The following is a 12,196-nucleotide window of genomic DNA, read 5'->3' on the forward strand; positions in this document are numbered from 1 at the left end:
GTCGTTCCGTCATATCCTCTTCACCGCGTCGTTTGAAGTGGATGGTAAAGTTTATCTCCATAATAACCAGTAATAATTAATCAGAATTTCACGCGTTTGCTAACATTATTGCAAAATCTAAACATTATTACAACTCGTATGTGAATTCAATAACTTGATTTGTCTGTTAAACCCTCTATGAACTTTGACATTTAGAAGCGACCGGATCAGCATATAATGTAATGTAAACAAGATCTCGAGCAGACTGAGAAGATCAACACGTTGATATATGAATATATGTGAAGGTTTAAGCGACGACATGTATGTGTTTCGCGACTGTAGGTTTTAGAGAGACTCATAAGCCTGTCAGGCTCAGTTTGAGTGATGTCTCTGAGTCTGACTCCAGAACAGCAGCGGAGGATAGAGGAGAACAGACAGCGAGCTCTGGCCAGAAGAGCTGAGAGACAGGCTCAACTGACCCCTGTATCTGCCCAAAACAAGCCCACAGGAGGACCAGCAAAGAGCAGCCAGCTGTTTACATCTGATCAGGCACATCCAGGGGCAGCTGGTCGACAGGTAGGCAACTGAAACTGCTGTCTGTCAGGCTCTGATGTAGTTTATTTTTAAGCATAGTCAATGTGCTGATGTCAGTTATTGGTTTATTTCTGCTCTGCTTAATGACTTACAGGGGTGATCCAACCCAAAAAGAAAGAATTTCTTTCTTCTGCTGAACACAAAAGAAGATATTTTGAAGAATGTCATTGTTGATGGGCCACATTGACTTCTATAGTATGGAAATCAATGGGGTTCAGATTCATTTTTGGGTGAACTATCCCTTTAAAGGATTAGTTCACTTTTTTAAATTAAAATTTCCTGATAATTTAATCACCCCCATGTCATGTAACATGTTCATGTCCTTCTTTCTTCAGTCGGTTGAAGGTCCAAATGTTTTAGTGCAGCTTCAAAGAGCTCTACACGATCCCAGACGAGGATTGAGTCTTATCTAGAGGAACCATCACTCATTTTCTAAAATTTTTTTTACAAATTTTTACACATTTTAACAAATTTTAACACATTTTAACCATAAATGCTCATCTTGAACTAGCGCCATATTTTTTTCTGTATTTTTGATCAAAAACATTTAAAATAATAATGTTTCCAAACTTTTGACTGGTTCTGTACATTATTATTAATATAAAATAGTCTGTTTTTAATTATTTAAATTAATATTTTATTTAAAAGCATGAAAAATACTATATTATATTATTAACCATATAATATATACATGATGCATGAAATTCTAAGGCCTTTAAATTTTTAAAATGATAATTTGGCCGTAAAGTTTATATTAAAAACCTATTACCTTTATATATTTATATGTGTTTGTGTGTATATTGTGATGTGATCTGCGAAAACCCATCACATGTTGAAATTTTACCTATCGCAGGTTTCAATATCATATGAAAGCTGGATTCGAGCCCTTTCCAAATCTGTTTTTACTTCTTTCATAGCTTGTCAGATTATTGTAGAAGTGAAATAAATCATGAAAGTGAAATTAAAAAAAAAAGTTATAGAAGTTTGTTTATGAAAATGTAAAAATATAATTGTTTATATTTGTTTTACTCTTAACTGCAAGAAAATTTAAAGCCAAAAATGTTAACGTTCCAAATTTTAGGTTGATATATATTTCAAAAATGAGCTTTCAGTAAGAGTTCGTTTGGGCGCAGTACCAAACTTCTTCACTAGATAACATCCATTTAAGGGCGCCTCCATTTATTTGAATGATCTGAACCATATATTTCCCTATTTTCATACATTTTATGAAGTAGACCTCTTATTCAGAAGTAGTGTTGGCAGTTTGGCAGTATTTTATTTGAATTCAACCTCTCATAAACATAATTAGAACATAATTGTGTTCATTCTCTTGTGCGTCGCCTTCTCACAATTTTTGCATGTCTTAGTTTACACAGGACTGGTGGGAAATTTGCATTAATGCACCTTCATTCTACATGTTATGTTGTTTATTTTGATAGGTGAACTGTCTGTCTTTGTAGTGTTAAGAGAGAGAAAGCTATGGCCGATTTTATTTCACCTCCGCTGGGTGTGTTATGAAACAGTAACATTAGAGAAAGACAGCCTATTTTTCTGCACTTAACAGGTGAATTTTGAAGATATTTTCAGAGATGATAGACAAGATGTTATAGAATAATAATTTAATGAAAACCCAATTTTGACAAAAAAAAACTATTTTTTGACTGAAAATGTTCCATCGTGACATACGACAGGTTTTCCCAGATCGCATAACACATATATTTGTATATATATGTGTGTATATTTTATATTTATATATTTATATATATACAGTACAGTCCAAAAGTTTGGAACCACAAAGATTTTTAATATTTTTAAAAGAAGTTTCGTCTGCTTACCAAGGCTACATTTATTTAATTAAAAATACAGTAAAAACTGTAATATTGTGAAATATTATTACAATTTAAAATAACTGTTTTCTATTTGAATATATTTCACAAAGTAATTTATTCCTGTGATCAAAGCTGAATTTTCAGCATCATTACTCCAGTCTTCAGTGTCACATGATCCTTCAGAAATCATTCTGATATGCTGATCTGCTGCTCAATAAACATTTAATGTGTACAATTGTACAAAATATTTGTGTACAATATTTTTTTTCAGGATTATTTGATGAACAGAAAGTTCAAAAGAACAGTGTTTATCTGAAATCTAATCTTTTGTAACATTATAAATTTCTTTACTGCCACTTTTGATTGATTTAATGCATCCTTGCTGAATAAAAGTATTCATTTCTTTAATTTCTTTTCAAAAAAATAAAAATAAAAATTCTTACTGACCCCAAACTTTTGAACGGTAGTGTATAATGCTACAGAAGCTTTGTATTTCAGATAAATGCTGTTCTTTTGAACTTTCTATTCATCAAGGAATCCTGAAAAAAAAAAAAGTACACAACTGTTTTCAACATTGAAAATAATCATAAATGTTTCTTGAGCTGCAGATCAGCATATTAGAATGATTTCTGAAGGATCATGTGACACTGAAGACTGGAGTAATGATGCTGAAAATTCAGCTTTGATCACAGGAATAAATTACTTTGTCAAATATATTTAAATAGTACACAGTTATTTTAAATTGTAATAATATTTCACAATATTACTGTTTTTTACTGTATTTTTAATTAAATAAATGTAGCCTTGGTGAGCAGGCGAAACCTCTTTTAAAAACATTAAAAATCTTAGTGGTTCCAAACTTTTGGACTGTACTATATATATATATATATATATATATATATATATATATATATATATATATATATATATATATATATATATATATATATATATAAATAATATTATAGTTTTGGGGGTGTGTCTTATGTTTGTGCTTTTTTTGCAGACTCAGCCCTCTAAAGATAGCAGTACAAAGACAGCACCTCCAACTTCCAACACCGCTTCTCCAACTTGTAGCTTTTATGGACAGCCGGGCAAACTGACCACAGGAGAGAAGCGGCCATCAACACTCCCTGAGACTGGAGGAAATATCCCTGCAAAGAAGCCAGCAGTGTCCATAAAAGGGAGATGTGTGTCGCACACAGAAAAACGTTTCCGAGTAGAAGTCGGCTACAATGCAGACCTCATCACAGTATTCAAAAGCATTCCCTCCAAAAACTACGGTAAGTACAGACGATGTGTCTGCTGTCGTTAATTATAGAGTTTAAAGTGTATATGTATGCTAATTAATCTTAAATCAAAATTGCTAATGGTCTATGCATTTGTCATTTATCTGCCGTCACAGATCCTGCTACAAAAATGTGGAACTTCAGCCTTGAGGACTACCAGATGCTGAGTACGTCTTCATCTTCATCTTACTTGTACATCTATTTCCTGTAGCGCAGGGTGTAATGGTGTTGGGGTGTGTTTCAGTGGAGCAGGCAGCGAGTTTCCCCTCCGTCTCTCTCAAACCTCTGGCTGGGATGGAAGGGTTGAATATTTCAGCATGTACCAGTCGTCCCAAGGATGCAGCGGCTCTGGCGGCTCTGATGCGGCTCTGTCAGGGTTGGCAGAAACCAGGTGCCACGATAAAGGGGAAGTGCGTTTTAGTGTCTCGCTCTCGGCTGGAAGTCGATATTGGATACCAGGCCGATGTTATTGGGATCTTCAAGCAAATGCCGTCCAGATGTTATGGTGAGTGTAATAGATGTATTGCTTGAAAAGTAAGGAGAAGTCCATGAATTAGGTGGAAAATTTCATTTTCTTTTTCAACGAATGGTCAGTGAAAGTTTAACCGATGAAATTCTGTTTTATTAGGTTTGCAACCTTATGAGGTCTGGTAGAAGATTTTTAATTTCTCATCATAAAATTAATTTCCCACAATTTACGTAACTATATAAAAGAACTAAAGCTGTAGTTACATGCAGGTCTTTTTTAAAATGTAAGTAAAACATGAATGTACACAATTAATTTAAATGTTAGTGCATAATACTTAAAGACACCTAATATAAAGTGGGGCCAAATAATAATCATTAGACTCATTATTCGTTTGTTACAGCTCTAAATAGAAGAAATTGTTTACATTTTATTCATTTATTTTCAGCTCCAGAACACCGAACAGACATGTGCTTTGGCTCTTTTGACTCAGGCTGCCCATTCAGGCTTTCTCAACTTTAGCTTCTAGTTTTCCTTACTACACAGGGGTCAAGTGTATTGAATTTGACGAATACACTCAGTCAACACTACTACACTATTTCTGTAAAAAATAGAAAATGGAATGAGAGATTTTGCTTTTCTTCCTGCCTTGCTATAGATCGATTACAAATGCTGTCACTTCCTGGGTGACAATGTTAAGGCATCATAAAAGAAAACTCTTGCTGTAACAGGGTTGCATGCAAAATGGGTCCCAAACTAATTTCTTGGCAATTAAAATGTTAATTAAAATATATTTGCCCCTTTCACAAGATTTAATACAAGTCTCCAGAATGTGTCTGTGAAGTTTCAGCTCAAAATACCCCACCCCATTTGCCCCTATTTGGGTGTGACAAAAACACGCCATTTTTGTGTGTGTCCCTTTAAATGCAAATGAGCTGCTGCTCCCCCCCCTTTCCAGAAGAGGGTGGAGCTTTAACAGCTCAACAACAACAAAGCTGGAGAATCTCACGCAGCCATTTTTATATTTTTATACTTTAAAAAAACACATAGAATTTGTGCCTCAACTGGTTTAAAAAATAATACCGAAGTGTATTAAAGGCTTTTTATTACACATTTTATCCTTTGTTTGGTTATTATTAGACATGAAGACCAGAAAGTGGACTTTCCTTCTGGAGGATTACGGGAAGCTCAGTGAGTCATTTTACATTTTGTGCATTTAAATGAATTCTTTGTTCATGTACTTGTTCATGTTTTGGCCGTAATCATGTAAAAAGTTGAGTACCGTATTTTCTGGACTACAAGTCATACATGCCACTAGTTTCAGTTTTGCATGTTGTTTTATACTCATATTTTTCATTCCTGTTCTGTTTTGAATAACATTAAAGAGTTAGTTCACCCAAATGTGAAAATGACATAATTTATTATTCACCCTCATGTCGTTCCACACCTGTAAGACCTTCGTTAATCTTCAGAACACAAATTAAGATATTTTTGATGAAATCCGATCGCTCAGCCTGCATAGACAGCAATGGTACTTCCTCTCTTAAGATCCATAAAGGTACTAAAAACATATTTAAATCAGTTCATGTGAGTACAGTGGTTCAATATTAATATTATAAAGCGCCGAGAATATTTTTTGTGTGCCAAAAAAACCCCAAAATTACTTTTTAACAATATCTAGTGATGGTCGAATTCAAAACACTGCTTCATGAAGCGTCGGAACGTTATGAATCTTTTGAGTCGAATCCGTGATTTCGGATCGTGTATCAAACCACCAAACTGCTGAAATCATGTGACTTTGGCGCTCCGATCCACTGATTTGATTCGTAACGCTCCGAAGCTTCATGAAGCAGTATTTTGAAATCACTAGATATTGTTAAAAAGTCGTTATTTCGTTTTTTTGGTGCACAAAAAATATTCTCGTCGCTTTATAATATTAATATTGAACCACTGTACTCACATGAATTGATTTAAATATGTTTTTAGTACCTTTATGGATCTTGAGAGAGGAAATCTCATTGCTGTCTATGCAGGCTGAGCAATCGGATTTCATCAAAAATATCTTAATTTGTGTTCTGAAGATGAACGAAGGTCTTACGGGTGTGGAATGACATGAGGGTGAGTAATTAATGACATTTTTTTCATTTTTGGGTGAACTAACCCTTTAAAATTAAAGGATTTTGTGTGTGTGTGTGGAGTGAGGGGAACTAAATACATGTTTATAGTGTTTGTTTGTAAATGTTTCATTTTATTTACTGGTACTTTACATTATTTCTGAATGTCATAACAAAATGTCACTTATACACTAATGCAACCTATTTATAATTTTTCAATACAATTCTGACCCGGTGTAACTTATTTCCCAGAACGTCTAGTGATGTACAGTAGTTGATGATGATGTCTTATGTGTAGTGGCGGATCTGAATGAGCTGTCCTCGGTGGAGATTGAGCCTTTACCTCACGCTGTGCTCCAGTCCTTCTGCGCTCAGTTTGAGAAGAGTGAGTCCGGAGCTCCAGTCCCTCCTGAGGCCGATCTCTCACACGTAGATCCACAGCTCACACGCAGCCTGATGCCCTTCCAGAGGGATGGAGTCAAGTAGGTCTCCATTACTAGCCATTTTTTGGTTAGATAGAAAGTTAGTTGGTGCATTTTAACAGTGAAGTAGGGCCAATAGGTTTGATTCCCAGGGAATGCATGAACTGATAACAATGTATTCTAGCTTGAGTGCAATGCAAGAATTTTTGGATAAAAGCATCTGCCAAATGCATGAAAGTAATGTAATGTTTGCTAATGTCTCAGTTTTGCAGTGTCCAGAGAGGGCCGTTTGCTTCTGGCTGATGACATGGGCCTGGGGAAGACGGTCCAGGCTATCTGCATCGCTGCCTACTACAGGAGTGAGTGGCCTCTGCTGGTGGTCGCCCCCTCCTCAGTGCGCTTCACATGGGCTGAGGTACGCACACTTGCTTTTAGAGGGATGCTTTTTGGAGGATGCGTTTCACACCTGTACTACTGTTTTTGTTCAATGCTGATAAAAAATATGGTTAAAATAGTGAAACATTTTTAAAATTTAAAAGAACTGTTTTCTATTTGAATATATTTTAAAGTGTAATTTATTTCTGTGATCAAAGCTGAATTTTCAGCATCATTACGCCAGTCTTCGGTGTCACATGATCCTTCAGAAATCATTCTAATATGCTGATTATTGAAACATTTCAAGTGTGTTGAAAACAGTTGTGCTTCTTTATATATTTGTGGAAAATAATACATTTGTTTTAAGATTCTTTGATAAATAGAAAGTTCGAAAGAACAGCATTTTTTTTATTTGAAGACATTTAATGTTACAAAATATTTTTCTGACATTTCTGATCAATGTAATGTGCCCTTGCTGAGTGATAGTGTAGATCTGACCAGTGTTAATTTTGAAAGCAAGTTTTGATTTCATTTTAATCAGTCTTTTGACTAAAATGGCATTTAGTTTCTCATAATTTAATCATCTGAATTGTTTTAGTTTTAGTCAACTAAAACTACAGTAGATCTAGTCACCTAAAATCTAATGGGTTTAGTTGAACTGTAACGCATTAATTAGGAATTTCTCTAAAATTTCCAAACCTATTATATACAGTAGGCTACTCCTGGAGAAAACATCTATTAACCTGTTAATATGAGAAATATATTTACTGCTGTGACAAAACATTATCTTAAAATTAAATTGCATGTCTTCTTTTCAACAAATGATATATGCATTCTTTATAACAACTTGCATACAACATTATTATTTCAAGCAGACATTTTTATTTGTATAAATTAAATATAATTAACGCTCATTAAAGAGCAGTGAGTGATTTTCTGTCTTTTGTTGTTTTATTAATATTAAAGGTGCCATCAAACGTTTTTTTACAAGATGTAATATAAGTCTAAGGTGTCCCCTGAATGTGTCTGTGAAGTTTCAGCTCAAAATACCCCATAGATTTTTTTTTATTATTCATTTTTTTAACTGCCTATTTTGGGGCATCATTAACTATGCACCAATATATAGGTTGCGGCCCCTTTAATTCTCGTGCTCCCCCGCCCACGAAGCTCAAGCTTGCTTTTACCAGCATAAACACAGTTTACACCTCAAAGATGATCGTCATGCATACTGCATGCAGGCGTCGGATTATGTGAGTATAGTATTTATTTGGATGTTTACATTTGATTCTGAATGAATTTGAAGTTTTGCTGCAAGTGTGTAAGGCTCTTGTCTCTGTGAATACAGTAATAAACGATGGTAACTTTAACCAAATTTAACAGTACATTAGCAACATGCTAACGAAACATTTAGAAAGACAATTTACAAATATCACTAAAAATATCATGATATCATGGATCATGTCAGTTATTATTGCTCCATCTGCCATTTTTCGCTGTTGTTTTTGCTTGCTTACCTAGTCTGATGATTCAGCTGTGCACAGATCCAGATGTTAATACTGGCTGCCCTTGTCTAATGCCTTGAACATGAGCTGGCATATGCACATATTGGGGGCGTACATATTAATGATCCTGACTGTTACGTAACAGTCGGTGTTATGTTGAGATTCGCCTGTTCTTCGGAGGTCTTTTAAACAAATGAGATTTATATAAGGAGGAGGAAACAATGGAGTTTGAGACTCACTGTATGTCATTTCCATGTACTGAACTCTTGTTATTCAACTATGCCAATATAAATTCAATTTTTAATTCTAGGGCACCTTTAAGGTCACAGACAGCAGCAGGTTTATTAGGCTGCTGTCACTTTAAGACTGAATGCGTGGATCCAATACACTGTTCCACATCCGATATTCTCACAACTCTTTACATTTTCTTTTCTCTTTTGACATAATGTTGTCTGTATTTTTCCGTTCAGCCATCAAAAGATGCAAAAGAGAGTTCAATTCAGTACTCGTGCGCTGTCTAGCTTTCTGTGTTCTCCCAGACATCTACATATTTGAATGTTTTATGAGACATCTGTGCATCTACCACACACGGCATCAATTCTGACTGGATCATAGTTTCTGTCATTCAAAACTGGTATTTATTTAGTTATTGTCTTGTTTTTGTCTGTGAAAAATTTTTTTTTGACGCAATTAATGACGAAAATTATTCGTCAATGAAATGAATACTGGATCTGACCCTACTGGTTAAAAAACTAGATTCAGAATAAACCGTTTTTGTGTGACCGCCATTGTTTCAAGCAATGACGATTGATTGAGATAATACAGGAGCACAGCTAAAATTTGTCACGTTTACCTAAGCACTAATAATCTTTTACATTATATTAAATTATACTCTTCTTGCACTTCAATATTTTACAGAATAAAAGTAGAATGTCACACAACACTCCCATGCTGTTCATGTCAGTAACACAATACACTTGTTTTCTACATTAGAATAGTGGACTGCTCACAATTGTGTCTTTTGTAAAAAATGTAATTATGATCATTTAGTAATTTCATTATTTAGTGGTAGTTTATGAAGCACCTTCGCGGATATAAAAACAAAATCTGTACACATTTGTGCTATTGATAATAAATGGCATCCAAGTTTCTACAATCTTGAACAGCACCAGCTGCCAGGTCATTTTTTATAAACGGATGCCTGATGTGAAATCTGATTTATTAATTCATATTTTCTGCCACTGCACCCTTGAGGAAGGACAAATCCTCCTCTTCCCCAGCAGGGATTCATGATGGATGCTATATTTTAAAGTTTGAAGTGAATTGGTGGAGATTTCCCAGTGTTCCTTTGTAAGCTTTAGTCTTCCTCCTCAAAATAGCTGAAATAACAGAAAAGTCCCTCAAAGACACTATGATTTCTCACCCTTTTCCCTCAGGCTTTCCGCCGATGGCTGCCTTCAGTGAGAGCCGACGACATTAATGTAGTTGTGACAGGCAGGGACAGCCTCCGCTCCGGTCTCATCAACATCATCAGCTACGACCTGCTCAACAAGATGGACAAACAGCCGCCGTCCAGCCCTTTCAGTGTGATCATTATGGTGAGAGCTGATTGACTTGTTTTCTAATCACTCTCTTTTACTGACTGCATTAGTTAGTTGTTTAAATAAGAACTTTAGTTTGTGCTTGTGTGAAGGAGAGTCCAGGTTTGTGTAACTAATGCAGTTTGTGTCAAGTAATATTAACAAAAACTCTCATAGCAACCTAATTTTCTTAGCTTCATTTTTAAAGAAAATAGTTTTTGATAACATTTGAATATTCACTGCATATTCAGTTATTATGGAATGAATATTTACTGTTAGTTGAGCTTCTACTGTCTCTGACTTTAGTTACATAATCACGAAATGCAGTCATTTTAGGGCCTCAATCATCAGAAAAAGTCAGGATGTTTATCTGTCTGCTTAGACCACCATTCAGAATGGACAGTTAGATTTTTTTTTTTAAAGAAATTGATACTTTTATTCGGCCAAGATGCATTAATTAATCAAAAAAATAAAGATATTTAGAATGTCTAAAAAGATTTCTATTTAAATAAACAAACAAACAAACAAAAAAATACAAAAGCAAATAAATGCTATTCATCAGAGAATACTGAAAATAAAAATGTATCAAGGTTTCCACAAAAATATGAAGCAGCACTGTTTTCAACATTGATAATAATCAGAAATGTTTCTTGTGCATCAAATCATCATATTAGAATGAAGGATCATGTGACACTGAAGACTGGAGTAATGATGCTGAAAATTCAGCTTTGATCACAGGAATAAATTACACAATATATTCACATAGAAAACAGTTCTTTTTAATTCTAAAAATATACTTTACAATATTACATACAAGTTGCGGAAAAGGGCTTGAATTTGACTTTTTGACATTTAAGTCCTGGAAAACCTTTGAAAACAGCCATACTGGTACATGTACTTGAAACATGCTTGAATTATTGCAAGAAAATATATATGAAAATAATGTTTAATTTGGTAACACTTTATTTTACAGTGCTGTAGTTACACGTTACTACATGTACTTACTATAGTAATAACAGTAAATTATGCATAATTACAAGTAACTAATCCTAAATCGAACCCTAACCCCAACTGTAACTCTATAGTAAGTACATGTAGTTAATTAATATTACTCAGTACTTATTTGAGTAATTACAATGTAATGTTTACAGCACTGTAAAATAAAGTGTAACCTTTCATTTTATCGATAAAACTATCGATAAAAATCTTTTCGTGCAAAATTAACACTGCAGCCCATCTGATATAGATATTGAGTCATTTCGCATGGCTATGAGCATGATATTGCACATATAAATATCCAAGAATATGATACAGCTTTCATTTTTTAGGTCAATCACATATTCATGGGGAAAGATATCAAAGCAATATCTTTGTCATAGTATCCTTTCAATGGTTAAAGTTACCAGAGTCACAGTCATTGCATGTGCTGCACTTTATTTATACCATTTTGTTTTATTAGTTTATTTTTATTTATCTATTTACATTTTTAGAATTTGAAACATAAAGAAATTGTTTGATAAGTAATGTCTCTGATTGTATTCCTTGCAAACCAAAAAAGTATTGCTTGAAAAGTCCTCAAGTCCTGTAATCATATTTTTACGGAGCTCCACACATGATATGCAGTAAAAATAAAATATGTATATCGTGGCCATGAATTAACATTGATCCCACAACTTACTAGTACATCAGAGTTTTACTAATTTGTTCCCTCGTTTTAAAGGTGCTGTATAAAAATACCATAATATGTTTGCAGATATTATGGAAACATGCTAAGTTCACCTATTTGTTTCTCAGAAAATCAATGCTACAACCAGTTATTCTACTTTGAAATGTGCGTTCTGTGTAAGAATGTCTGTTTTTGTTTTAGTTTGTGCAAAACCACGTGCTGCCGGTTCACCCAATAGTGTTTTGACACCCCGGGTTGCCATTTGGTAAAAAACACTGTGTATTGCACCCATGGAAAACAAGGTGAACAAGGTCAGAGATCGCAGATTCTGCCTGATCTAAAAAGCCTCGGCATTCATATAAAAATCTCAATGAATGAGA

At 34.3% G+C, this 12,196-nt stretch overlaps 1 protein-coding gene across 5 annotated transcripts in view; it reads left to right on the plus strand.

The window, feature by feature from the left end:
- The window catches only part of smarcal1 (SWI/SNF related, matrix associated, actin dependent regulator of chromatin, subfamily a-like 1), a 20,883-nt gene continuing 8,687 nt past the window's right edge, over positions 1-12,196 (plus strand). For 4 of the 5 annotated variants that reach the window (XR_010897092.1, XM_067408953.1, XM_067408955.1 and 1 more), the window contains exons 1-8: positions 33-555; positions 3,409-3,685; positions 3,808-3,858; positions 3,936-4,196; positions 5,298-5,348; positions 6,570-6,753; positions 6,958-7,108; positions 10,007-10,168. Coding sequence is in view for 4 of the 5 variants with exons in the window: in XM_067408953.1 (XP_067265054.1) it covers positions 364-555; positions 3,409-3,685; positions 3,808-3,858; positions 3,936-4,196; positions 5,298-5,348; positions 6,570-6,753; positions 6,958-7,108; positions 10,007-10,168 (1,329 nt within the window). In the remaining variant the exon portion in view is untranslated. Of the gene's footprint in view, positions 556-3,408; positions 3,686-3,807; positions 3,859-3,935; positions 4,197-5,297; positions 5,349-6,569; positions 6,754-6,957; positions 7,109-10,006; positions 10,169-12,196 lie in introns of all 5 variants that reach the window. The other variant, XM_067408954.1, reaches the window with a different exon arrangement.

This window comes from Chanodichthys erythropterus, chromosome 14, assembly GCF_024489055.1.
Source record: "Chanodichthys erythropterus isolate Z2021 chromosome 14, ASM2448905v1, whole genome shotgun sequence".
NCBI classification, from domain to species: Eukaryota; Metazoa; Chordata; class Actinopteri; order Cypriniformes; family Xenocyprididae; genus Chanodichthys; species Chanodichthys erythropterus.